Source organism: Schistocerca nitens, chromosome 1 (assembly GCF_023898315.1).
Source record: "Schistocerca nitens isolate TAMUIC-IGC-003100 chromosome 1, iqSchNite1.1, whole genome shotgun sequence".
Taxonomy (NCBI): Eukaryota; Metazoa; Arthropoda; class Insecta; order Orthoptera; family Acrididae; genus Schistocerca; species Schistocerca nitens.
This window is the reverse complement of record NC_064614.1, coordinates 392455965-392469059: the sequence shown is the minus strand read 5'-3', so window position 1 is coordinate 392469059 and position 13095 is coordinate 392455965. Positions and strand designations below refer to the sequence as shown.

At 42.9% G+C, this 13095-nt stretch overlaps 1 protein-coding gene across 1 annotated transcript in view; it reads left to right on the top strand.

Annotated features, from left to right (window-relative positions):
• LOC126249090 (sodium-dependent serotonin transporter) overlaps nucleotides 1-13095 on the top strand; it is a 591489-nt gene that overhangs the window by 52708 nt on the left and 525686 nt on the right. Inside the window, exon 2 of the mRNA XM_049950777.1 lies at nucleotides 12954-13088. Coding sequence (XP_049806734.1) covers nucleotides 12980-13088 — 109 coding nt within the window. The 5' untranslated portion in view covers nucleotides 12954-12979. The remainder of the gene's footprint in view (nucleotides 1-12953; nucleotides 13089-13095) is intronic.

Sequence of the window (13095 nt, the reverse complement as noted above, 5' to 3'; positions counted from 1 at the left end):
CTCCTTCAATGTACTCTCCTCCTCAGTCTCTACACCGGTCCATACGAATTTTCCACTGTTCATAGCAATGCTGCAGATCATTTTCGGTAAGTCCATACATTACTTCCGTCGCTTTTTCTTTTACTGCTTCAACAGTCTCAAATCTAGTTCCTTTCAAAGCTGACTTGACTTTAGGGAAAAGCAAAAAGTCACAGGGGGCCAAATCAGGTGAGTAGGGTGGATGATCTAAGATGGGAATGTTGTGTTTTGCCAAAAACGTCTTCACTGACAACGCACTGTGAGCTGGGGCATTGTCTTGGTGAAGGATCCATGACTTTTTTCTCCAGAAATCGTTCCGTTTTCTCCGTACTCGCTCACGTAGGGTAGCCAGGACGCTAATGTAGTAATGCTGATTCACTGTTTGTCCCTCTGGTACCCAATCAATGTGCACAATCCCTTTGATGTCAAAAAAAAAAAAAACAATCATCATTGCCTTCAATTTCGATTTTGACATTCGTGCTTTTTTTTGTCGTGGAGAACCAGGAGTTTTCCAGTGCATCGATTGGCGTTTAGTTTCGGGATCGTAAGTAAAAAACCACGATTCATCGCAAGTAATAACATTTTGTAAGAAGGTGGGATCACTTTCAATGTTTTCCAGGATGTCAGAACAAATCATTCTTCGGCGTTCATTCTGTTCAATTGTGAGACACTTTGGAACCATTTTTGAACACACTTTGTTCATGTTGAAACTTTCATGAAGAATCTGCCTAACACTTTCCTTGTCAACTCCTGTTAACTCAGACACTGCTCTGATTGTTAAACGGCGATCTTGTCGAACAAGTTTACCGATTTTTTCAATGTTTGCATCAGTTTTTGCTGACAATGGTCTGCCAGTGCGAGTGTCATCACTGGTGTCTTCGCGGCCATCTTTAAATCGTTTAAACCACTCAAACACTTGTGTTCGCGATAAACAATCATCGCCGTACACTTGTTGTAACATTACAAACGTTTCACTTGCAGATTTTCCTAGTTTGAAACAAAATTTGATGTTAACACGCTGTTCTTTCTGTACACTCAACATTTTCCGACGCACAGACTACTTAAAACAGACGCCACGGGCAGACTGAGTGCAGGAGGCAGATGAAACTCGAGCAGTAGGCGGAGCGAGAGTCACGTGACAGGCCACGCGACTTTCAGCCTTATTGCATTCGTTTTATTGTTTCACCAGTACTAGTCCGGTTTTTTTCTAGCCACACCTCGTATTTCGAAGTGAAATTCGTTGTAGATCGTAACTACACACTCGCATTTATCTCGCTAACGGCTCGTTTGCGAAACCACTGGAAATCTTGTGCTTCTATTGTCATGTACGTTACCCGTGCCAGTGTTATGGTAGACCCTAAACACCGCAGGTGGACTTGAGAAGACGGAAGGAAGATGCCGACGTCTTGCGGAAAGTGTGAGTGAGTAGCGTGGTATGGGGGGCCGACAGCACACAGTGCGTGTCTCGCGTCGCCAGCTGCCACCGCCGCCACCGCCTCCGCCAAACACTTTGCGGCAGCGGTGATTGCTTTCCTGTTTGTCCTCCTGATAGCGCCACCCGGCTGTCCAAACGCCATCACCGAGTCCGGCCTCCCTTCAGCGAACACTGCTTTGTCACCAGGCGCCACTGTTTCTTTCGCTGTCTTCTTCAGGGGCAAGGCCGTAACTTCCTGTCTGCCGGACACTGTTCGAACACGCAGAGGATCTTGACGAATAAAATCGACGACTGAAATAACTACACTATGGTGATATAGAAAGAAAAGAACGCGTAGATGAAGATGAGGTACGAGATGTGATACTGAGAGAAGAACTTGACAGAGCAGTCCTAAGTCGAAACAATGCTCCTGGAGTAGACGACTCTCCCTCAGAACTACTGATGTCCTTGGGAGAGCCAGCCATTAAATTACTATCAGTTTAACAAGTCACGGTTGCAACATACTACGAAGAATGGGAGCCGGCCGGCGTGGCCGAGCTGTTCTAGGCCCTTCAGTCCGGAACCGCGCTGCTGCCACGGTCGCAGGTTCGAATCCTGCCTCGGGCATGGATGTGTGTGATGTCCTTAGGTTAGTTAGGTTTAAGTAGTTCTAAGTCTAGGGGACTGATGACGTCAGATGTTAAGACCCATAGTGCTCAGAGCCATTTGAACAATTTGAACAATGGGAAAATTAGTAGAAGCCGACCTCGGGGAAGATTAGTTTGGGTCACGGAGATATTTAGAAACACGCGAGGCAATACTGACCAAACGTTTTACTACAGAGAATAAGTTAAGAAAAGGCAAACGTACATTTATAGCATTTGCCGATTTAGAGAAAACTTTTCTCAATGTCGACGGAATACCCTCTTTGAAATTATGAACGTATAGGGGTAAAATACACCGAAAAATAGATTATTTTTGTAACTTGAACAAAAACAAAAGCGAGTTATAAGAGCCATAGTGTATGAAAGGAAAGCAAAGGCTGAGAAGAAAATGAGACATGGTAGTAGGTTATCCCCAGTTTTACTCAATACATTAAGGAAACTATGAACGAAAGGAAGGAGAAATTTGGAAACTGAATTAAATTTCAGGGAGAAGAAATAAAAACTTTACGGTTTGTCAGTGACATTATAATTCTGTCAGAGACAGCAAAGGATTTGAAAATGCAACTGAACGGAATGGACAGTGTCTTGAAAGCACGATATAAGATTAACGCCAATAAAAGAAAAACAAGAGTAATGGGATGTACTAGAATTAAATCAAGGATATTGATGGAATTAGAGTAAGAAATGAAACAGTGAAAGTAGTAGATGAGTTTTGCTACTTGGGCTGTAAAATAACTAATGACCACCAAAGTAGAAAGAGTAGTCTCGTATGGAAGTGAAACGTGGTCGATAAACAGTTCAGGGAAGAAGGTAATGGAAGCCTTTGAAATGTGGAGTTCCAGGATAATCCTGGAGATTAGTTGGGTGGGTCATGTAAACAATGAGGTGGTACTGAAGTGAATTCGGGAGAAAAAAAATTTCTGCATAACTTAACAAAAAATGGGATTGACAGGACTAATTCTGAGACATCATCATGTAACACTGGTTGGAAGTGTGTGAGATAAAAATCATAGAGGGAGATGAAGACATGAATACAGTAAGCAGAATGAAAACTATGTAGTAGTTTGCAGTAGTTATTCGGAGGTGAAGAGGCTTGCGCAGGACATAGTAGTGTGGAGAAGAGCACAGCTGCGTAAAACCAGTCTTTGAATTGAAGACCACTAGAATAGGTTACAGTTTATTTTTCGGACGTACCCATGCAACCATCTCAATAGTGTAATGTCAAGTATGACAATACGGCATCCTTAAGGCTGAAATATTTAGCGGATTTGTCTGTGTCCTTCAGAGTTAAAGGCAATTAAGGTCACTACAGTTAACGTCAGAAAATGCGCAGACGTCTAACGATCGTGGAAATCAATTATTAATAAGAAAAGTCATAGGAAGATTCCAGGCACTAATCAATATCATTATGACCCTTACAACAGGGATTTCCTTACTCAATCAGATCGTAAAAGCAGTTTAGTTTCCAAAAATCGTCACCTCTGTGCTCACGAAATCGAGTAACTAAAACTGAGAGAATGTTTCCGATTTCATTGGGATTATGAAACCACAGACAGAAAGAGGTCAACTTCGGAGTGTGCAGTTCGACTAGGCTGTCTGATATTTATTTCTGATTTTTCATTTTAATATTTTTTGTAATTTCAAGCATAACTAATTCCAGCCTAATGCCCAGTAAATAGGGCCGTCACTTCAACTGCAATTACTTGCTCCCCTGGAATGCGATCTACTGACAACATGCCCTCTATGCACTTGCTTTGGGTAGCCCAAAAGGCTTTGTCTCGCTATCTCAGAGCCCACCAAGACTGGCAAACGGCCGCACTGACCGACCTGGTCGCGCCCATTCTTCTATTGAATATAACCTGATTCTGTTACTTCTTAACCATGTATTTAATTTATAAATTCCTTCAAATGCCCACATGCGCTGATTAGATCTCCCCTGCATTTATACAGAACAGACATGATCCGAAATACAGGGTGTATTAAAAAGAATAATCCGAATTTGACATGTCAATATTTCTGAAACTAATAAACATATACAATGAATTCTGTTTTTTGATGAACGGGAAACTCAAAAAGATTTTTTTCATGCCTTTCCATAGGTGTACATTGTGCCCCCTCTTGAGATGCACGGCATATGTCCGTGCATTATTCAAATTATCCACACTGTAGCGAACATGTCTTGAGCTACAGTTTCGACAGCTGCTGCTATGCGATGTCTCAGTTCATTCATTGTTGCTGGTAACGGAGGTACATAAACAGAGTCTTTTATAAACGCCCACAAGAATAATCACATACAGTCAGGGCCGGTGACCTTGGATGTCAGTAATGTAAGGCTGAAGCATTTGGTCCAGTGCGACCTATCCATCGTTCAGTAATCCATTGATTTAAAAGTTTCCGCACTTCCAGATGTCAATGTGGCGGTGCCCCATCCTACTGGTAAATGAAGTCGCTCGAATCAGTCTCCAACTGTGGGAAAAGAAAGTTGTCAAGCATATTGATATATGTGCTTCCTGTAACAGTGTTCTCGGCAAAGAAAAATGGTCCATACACCTTTTCCCCTGTGTACAAAACACATTAAAGTTTGGAGAGTCCCTCTCATGCTGTACAACTTCATGTGATTGTTCCATTCTCCATAGTCTCACATTATGATGGCTCACCTTTCCTTTTAAATTGAATGTAGCCTCGTCACTAAAGACTAACCGTGGAAGATAACTGTCATCCTCCATCTTCCCAGCAACGAAATTACAGAACTGCACACGTTGTTGTTTGTCACCTTCACGAACAGCTTGCAGTAGCTGAATTTCGTATGGTTTCATACGTAAACGTCGACGCAACACACGCCAGAAGGATATCGGGGGCACGTTGAGCTGTCGGGCTGCACGGCGAACGGATTTCTGCGGACTACTTGTGAAACTATATCGGATGTGTTCGACGTCTGTGTCACACACTTGGGGACGGCCCGGCGATTTACCTTTACACAAACAACCTGTTTCTCGTAATTGTTCATGCCATCGTCTAATGCTCTGTGCTGCAGGAGGTTCCACACAATACCTAGTACGAAAGTCACGCTGGAAAGTTATTACTGACCCGCACTGCGCAAAACGTAGAACACAAAATGATTTCTGTTGTCCCGACACCATTTTCACTAGAACTGAAGTGGACGCATACTGCTGCTACCTAGCGGGAACCGTGTAAGACTCGAGAGTTTGCTCTTTTCAACAGTACGTTGTTCATGCACATATCTCATATGACATAATTATTATGATTTTTTAAAACTGGATGAACCTTTTTGATAAACCCTGTAGTTGTATTCATTTATCGGCCGTACCTCGCAGAATACGTTCCACAGAGGAACAGCAAAGAATGACTTCTTAGTTAATAATTTAGTTAGTTAGTTACCGAACTAGTTATTTAGCTACATACATAATCCGTCACTTTGTACGATATATCGTACTGGCATGGAACCAATCAGTTTAAAGAGTATTAATTACTGTTAAACTATGACTTTATGCTCACAAAACAGAAGACAAGTTCACTTTAATAACTCGAGTAAGTATGTAACATTCTTGCCCTAAATAAGCTATAAGTTTCTGAATAATGTTTCTACGATGAAACAGAAGAAGTTATACTGAGAAGGAACTTATTCATGTTACATTCAAGTTTAGTTTTGTCGTCTGTCAGAAATTTAACGTCATTGAATGGATGATAAAAGATTTTTTTACCTAAGTTACTCACCTCTTTATGAGCTAAAGCCAATTTTAATCAATAGTAATGAAGACAATTTTTCTTGTTTATAAGGAGTGTTCAAATGAAAAAGTAAGAAATGTCGTCACAACCAAATCGGTTGAAATTTGCACATGCCGCTTTGGGATGACGTAGTGAGACATCTACGGACGCGACTGAAGCGTCGTCACCTCCTCACAAAAGATTCAAAGCTTTGCTCTCTGCAGGCAAGGTGATGCTCACGTCCGAGGTTCCGAATTCCTCGAGTACGGGGAATACCATTAACAGTGACGTGTACTGTGTGACACTACATAGCCTATGAAAGTCCATAAAGTGCAAAAGGTTTGGGCTGCTCACCGAGGGAGTGATTCCGTTCCAGTCCGCAGCTCGTGGTCGTGCGGTAGCGTTCTCGCTTCCCACGCCCGGGTTCCCGGGTTCGATTCCCGGCGGGGTCAGAGATTTTCTCTGCCTCGTGATGACTGGGTGTTGTGTGATGTCCTTAGGTTAGTTAGGTTTAAGTAGTTCTAAGTTCTAGGGGACTGATGACCATAGATGTTAAGTCCCATAGTGCTCAGAGCCATTTGAACCATTTGATTCCGTTCCACGATAACGCGCGTCCAAACGTCCCCAAGGTCACAAAAAGTGTAATGGCCAAATGCAAGTGCGACCAGGTTGAGCACCCGCCCTGTATTCCGGACATGTCGTCCTGTGTCTCCTATTTATTTGGTCTGCTGTAACAACACCTCAAAGAAAAGCGCTTTAACGGAGTAAAGCACATCAACTCGGACGACGAACTGAAGGACACGGTGAAGGCATGTATCCTGATACAGAAACGGGAATTCTGGGAACAGTTAACCCTTCGGCTCGTGAAATTGGGGTAGTTGTGCTCACGCCTCTGATTATTACTTTTGAATAAATACTTAAATTATCTCCACAGTTTTGTTTCGTACCTTTTCTTTTGAATATCCCTCATAACAATTATAGATGCCATAATTCCTTCTGAATTCAAACCTACTGTTTACAACAAATGTCATGAGAGCGAACTGCGGCGATGTAGTTACAGTACTTAAGTTTTTAAACAGTTTTCTCCTTTATGATCTGCACCACATATTTTTGTGGCATGCTTTTGTGGAATGAAGGATTTTTCCCTTAAATACACATTAGCCTAGAATAAATTCCGTATGACATCAGTGGAATGAAATTAAGCATAATGTGTTACCGATTACCCTGTTTCCATGATTTCGGTAACATGCATTGCAAAAGTGGCTGAACTGAAGTGTATAAGAAACTCTGAAATGTATTGTCCCCCACTTAAAATTTAGTCATATTAAAAAAGTTTCAAAAATCTGCCTTTGTTACCAAGCCATGCCCATAATTTAAATATCACCCTTCGATATGCAGAGGTGAGTAAGTTACTTTCTTAAAAAATTAAGAGAGAGACCATTGGGGAAAACCAATGAATAATGCTTCTAAACATGTCAATTACAATTTCCTCTGTCTGTGTTGCTGCACGTCTTTTGAAATTTATTATAATACTTATCATCTGCAAAAAATTGATGTTGATGTTGATGGTTATGTAAATACTTGACATTAGTAACACTTCTAAAGACATAATTCGCATTTCAGTTGTGATTTGCAGCGACGCATTCCCACCACTATCTTGACCATGTATATTTCATGCTAGTGCCTGTCACAGCTGTCACTATCAGGTTCTACATTGTATGTAAAAACATGTTAGTAGTAGCCTGAATGGAAATACGTGTGCCACAGAACAGTAATCCCACGGAAATATTACACTCTCGCTCTTGCTCTAGGAATAATGTTACTCAATTCAAACATGCACTCGAAAAACACAACTAAGCGATAATGCAATGAACAATAAGGAAGAAAATAAGTAAACACAGCAGTGAAAACACTTAAGGAAATGACAAAAATTTTCTAAACTACGTCACACGTCTTATACCATAATCGTTCATTGCATACTCAAGATACACATAAGCTTCTCGATAGTTCCAAACAATATCTGAAAAGGAGCAATGCAGCGTAAAATCTAATTAGTCCACCACCGTTTGTAATGTAAAAGTTTGCTACCACTGTCATGTATTTCATTATGTGGTTCAGTATTATTTTTACTGTCTTTGTTATCTTTGCTCATATACCCGAACAAGGTATCAGAACCCAGTTTTAATCAAATTCAGATTTTAAAACGTCTCATAATTTTTAAATTTTGAAATGAAGAAGAAAGATTATCTAAAATTTGATTAGAGGTTTTGTGTGCTGAGGCCAAATAAGAAGGGGACTGATGACCACAGCAGTTGAGTCCCATAGTGCTCAGAGCCATTTGAACCAAATAAGAAGCCTGACGGAAGCGATGAAACAGCAGTTGTTATAAAGTGTATTGTTCGCGATAAGAAATGATAAAGTTATCAAATAAGAAATTTTGTTAATGAAATAATTATTATTTCGGTAAAAAAGAAATGTCAAGCCACCTATTTTTTACATAGTTTAATTCTTAATTTCTTTGCGTGTTTTTGGGTACTTGCATCGTTTAATTCATAAATTTCGGGCGTATTATAGTATTTGAGAGTTGTAGCATCGCGTTTTTAGCACCTCAATAGTGTAAAATCGTGTAGTCTCCTTCTGCCGCCGAGCAGTGTGTCAGCAGTGTGCAAGTAGCAGCAAGTGGCTTATTTAGCGTTCATATAACTGTAGTAGTCAAGTTGAAAATTTGTTTGCGCGTTCTTAGCACACTTGTTTAGTTAAATCCGTCAAATCATTGTGTAGTTTCGTAATTAGCAAGGGCAGATTTGCATTTCGATATCTGAGACGTGTCAAGTCACATAGTCGTCTGTCATATCTTTATTTCTTTCAAATAGTCTTTGTACGTTACTGACAGTACGGTTAGCCTTATGACGCCGAGCAGTGTGCCAGCAGTGCGCAAGTAGCAGTATTACTGCATTTACTAGACAATCTCGTATTTTAATAACCGTTTAAATTTTGTGTCGAATTGTTTGTGCTCTCTGCAGATTAGTTCAGACGTTCTTTGCATAACAGTATTTAGCATGGACAGGGACTGCGACTGCTGTGTTCGGATGCGGGCTGAGTCGGCATCCCTTCACTCCCAGCTTCAGGCAGTGTTGGCTTCGGTCACACAGCTTGAGGCTGTGGGCATCACTGTGGGGGTCCGGAAGGGAGTTTGTTGGGGACGGCCAGCTCGTCCCACGCATCCCCCGATCGGACTGCAGCTGTGGCTGCCCGGGATATTGCCCACATTGAGGCTGACCCCTCACCTGTGGTAGAGTGAGAGGTCGTCTCGAGGTGTGACAGGGGGCGAAAGACATTCCGGAGGGCTGACCAGAAGGGCTCTCCAGTTTGTCTGACGAACCGGTTTCAGGCTCTGTCTCCGGCTGATACTGATCTTCGGCCGGACATGGCTGCTTGTCCTGTTCCAGAGGTTGCCCCTCAGTATGCAAGATTCGGGTGGTCACAGAGGGTGGGCTTACTGGTAGTTGGGAGCTCCGTCAGGCGCGTAATGGGGTCCCTTAGGGATACGACTGCAAGGGAGGGGAAGGAAACCAATGTGCACTGGGGGGAGTCATTCCAGATGTGGAAAGCGTCCTTCCGGATGCCATGAAGGGTACAGGGTGCACCCATCTGCAGGTGGTCGCTCATGTCGGCACCAATGATGTGTGTCGCTATGTATCGGAGGAAATCCTCTCTGGCTTTCGGGTTCCGCTGGATATGTCAGGAGTCCACTACACGCAGCAGGCGGCTACACAGGTAGCAGGGGTTGTGTGGCGTGGACTGGGCGGTTTTTTAGATTAGATGTCCTCGGGAAAGTAGGGTTACAGCCTCAAAGGTTGCGGGGCAAAGTCAGGACATGCGGGGACCAAGCAGCAATCGGTATTGCAATTGTAAACTGTCGAAGCTGCATTGGTAAAGTACCGGACCTTCAAGCGCTGATAGAAAGCACCGAAGCTGAAATCGTTATAGGTACGGAAAGCTGGCTGAAGCCAGAGATAAATTCTGCCGAAATTTTTACAAAGGCACAGACGGTGTTTAGAAAGGATAGATTGCATGCCACCGGTGGTGGCGTGCTTGTCGCTGTTGGTAGAGTAGTGAAATAGAAGTGGATAGTTCCTGTGAATTATTATGGGTGGAGGTTATACTCAACAACCGAGCTAGGTTAATAATTGGCTCCTATTACAGACCTCCCGACTCAGCAGCATTAGTGGCAGAACAACTGAGAGAAAATCTGGAATACATTTCACATAAATTTCCTCAGCATGTTATAGTCTTAGGTGGAGATTTCAATTTAGCAGATATAAACTGGGACACTCAGATGTTTAGGACGGGTGGTAGGGACAGAGCATCGAGTGACATTATACTGAGTGCACTATCCGAAAATTACCTCGAGCAATTAAACAGAGAACCGACTCGTGGAGATAACATGTTGGACCTACTTATAACAAACAGACCCGAACTTTTCGACTCTGTAAGCGCAGAACAGGGAATCAGTGAACATAAGGCCGTAGCAGCATCCCTGAATATGGAAGTAAATAGGAATATAAAAAAAGGGAGGAAGGTTTATCTGTTTAGCAAGAGTAATAGGAGGCAGATTTCAGACTTCCTAACAGTTCAAAACGAAAATCTCCGTTCCGACATTGACAATGCTGAGTGTTTATGGAAAAAGTTCGAGACAATCGTAAAACGCGTTTTAGACAGGTACGTGCCGAGTAAAACTGTGAGGGACGGGAAAAACTCACCGTGGTTCAACAACAAAGTTAGGAAACTACTGCGAAAGCAAAAAGAGCTTCACTGCAAGTTTAAACGCAGCTAAAACCTCTCAGACAAACAGAAGCTAAACGATGTCAAAGTTAGCGTAAGGAGGGCTATGCGTGAAGCGTTCAGCGAATTCGAAAGTAAAATTCTATGTACCGACTTGACAGAAAATCCTAGGAAGTTCTGGTCTTACGTTAAATCAGTAAGTGGATCGAAACAGCATATACAGACACTCTGGGATGATGATGGCATTGAAATAGAGGATAACACGCGTAAACCTGAAATACTTAACACCTTTTTCCAAAGCTGTTTCACAGAGGAAGACCGCACTGCAGTTCCTCCTATAAATCCTCTCACGAACGATAAAATGGCTGACATCGAAATAAGTGTCCAAGGAATAGAAAAGCAACTGAAATCACTCAACAGAGGAAAGTCCACTGGACCTGACGGGATACCAATTCGATTCTACACAGAGTACGCGAAAGAAATTGCCCCACTTCTAACAGCCGTGTACCGCCAGTCTCTAGAGGAACGGAAGGTTCCAAACGATTGGAAAAGGGCACAGGTTTTCCCAGTTTTCGAGAAGGGTCGTCGAGCAGATGAGCAAAACTATAGGCCTATATCTCTGACATCGATCTGTTGTAGGATTTTAAAACATCTATTTTGCTCCCGTTTCATGTCATTTCTGGAAAAACAGAATCTACTCTGTAGGAATAAACATGGATTCCGGAAACAGCGATCGAGTGAGACCCAATTAGCTTTATTTTTTCATGAGACCTAGAAAATATTAGATACAGGCTCCCAGGTAGATGTCATTTTCCAGGACTTCCGGAAGGCGTTCTATACAGTTCCGCACTGTCGCCTGATAAACAAAGTAAGAGCCTACGGAATATCCAGCTGTGTGGCTGGATTGAAGAGTTTTTAGCAAACAGAGCACAGCATGTTGTTCTCAAAGGAGAGACGGCTACAGACGTTAAAGTAACCTTTGGCGTGCCACAAGGGAGTGTTATGGGACCATTTCTTTTCACAATATATATATAAATGACCTAGTAGATAGTGTCGGAAGTTCCATGAAGCTTTTCGCGGATGATTCTGTAGCATGCAGAGAAGTTGCAGCATTAGAAAATTGCAGCGAAATGCAGGAAGATCTGCAGTGGATAGGCACTTGGTGCAGCGAGTGGCAACTGACCCTTAACATACACAAATGTAATGTATTGCGAATACATAGAAAGAAGGATCCTTTATTGTATGATTATATGATAGCGGAACAAACGCTGGTAGCAGCTACTTCTGTAAAATATCTGGGTGTATGCGTACGGAACGATTTGAAATCGAATGATCATATAAAATTAATTGTTGGTAAGGCGGGTGCCAGGTTGAGATTCATTGGGAGAGTCCTTAGAAAATGTAGTCCATCAACAAAAGAGGTGGCTTACTAAACACTGGTTCGACATATACTTGAGTATTGCTCATCAGTGTGGGTTTCGTACCAGGTTGGGTTGAGAGAGGAGATAAAGAAGATCCAAAGAAGAGCGGCGCGTTCCGTCACAGGGTTGTTTGGTAAGCGTGGTAGCGTTACGGAGATGTTTAGCAAACTGAAGTGGCAAACTCTGCAAGAGAGGCGCTCTGCATCGCGGTGTAGCTTGCTGTCCAGGTTTCGAGAGGGTGCGTTTCTGGATGAGGTATCGAATATATTGCTTCCCCCTACTTATACCTCCCGAGGAGATCACGTATGTAAAATTAGAGAGATTCGAGTGCGCACGGAGGCTTTCCGGTAGTCGTTCGTCCCGCGAACCATACGTGACTGGAACAGGAAAGGGAGGTAATGACAGTGGCACGTAAAGTGCCCTCCGCCACACACCGTTGGGTGGCTTGCGGAGTATAAATGTATATGTACATGTAGATGTTCTATAACATATGATACCCTACCACTATATGACTATAGAACGTATGGAGAACATCTTACACAACGCAAAAATGCTGACGATGTTATCTACTGATTTGTTGTTGACGATTTACTTCTGCAAGGTATTGAAATAAAAAAGAAGATTGTAAGTGGGATGAGCATTTTTCTAAGCTAAGAGACGCAGTAGCCAAATAGTTGGACAATTACACTGACTTTGACTGTATTTATATCGGGCGATTATCCACGCCACGTAATTGTGCAGTGCTGCATGTGTTCCAGACGCCTAACGCCGATAGGATGTCGCGCGCGGCAGCGTGCATTTGGGGCAGCGTAGGTTGCCTTGTTGTTTCGCACAACTGCATAAGTCGCAGGCGCTCACCTGCTACGGTGCCCCAACTGTCACCGCTACAGCTGTGTGACGCCCTTGTGTTCTCTTGTGTTTCAGGCGCTTTCCTGATCCCTTACTGCATCATGTTGGTCTTCGGCGGCCTGCCGCTCTTCTACATGGAGCTGGCTTTGGGGCAGTTCCATCGATGCGGCTGTCTCACCATCTGGAAGCGCATCTGTCCCGCTCTCAAAGGTCGGTT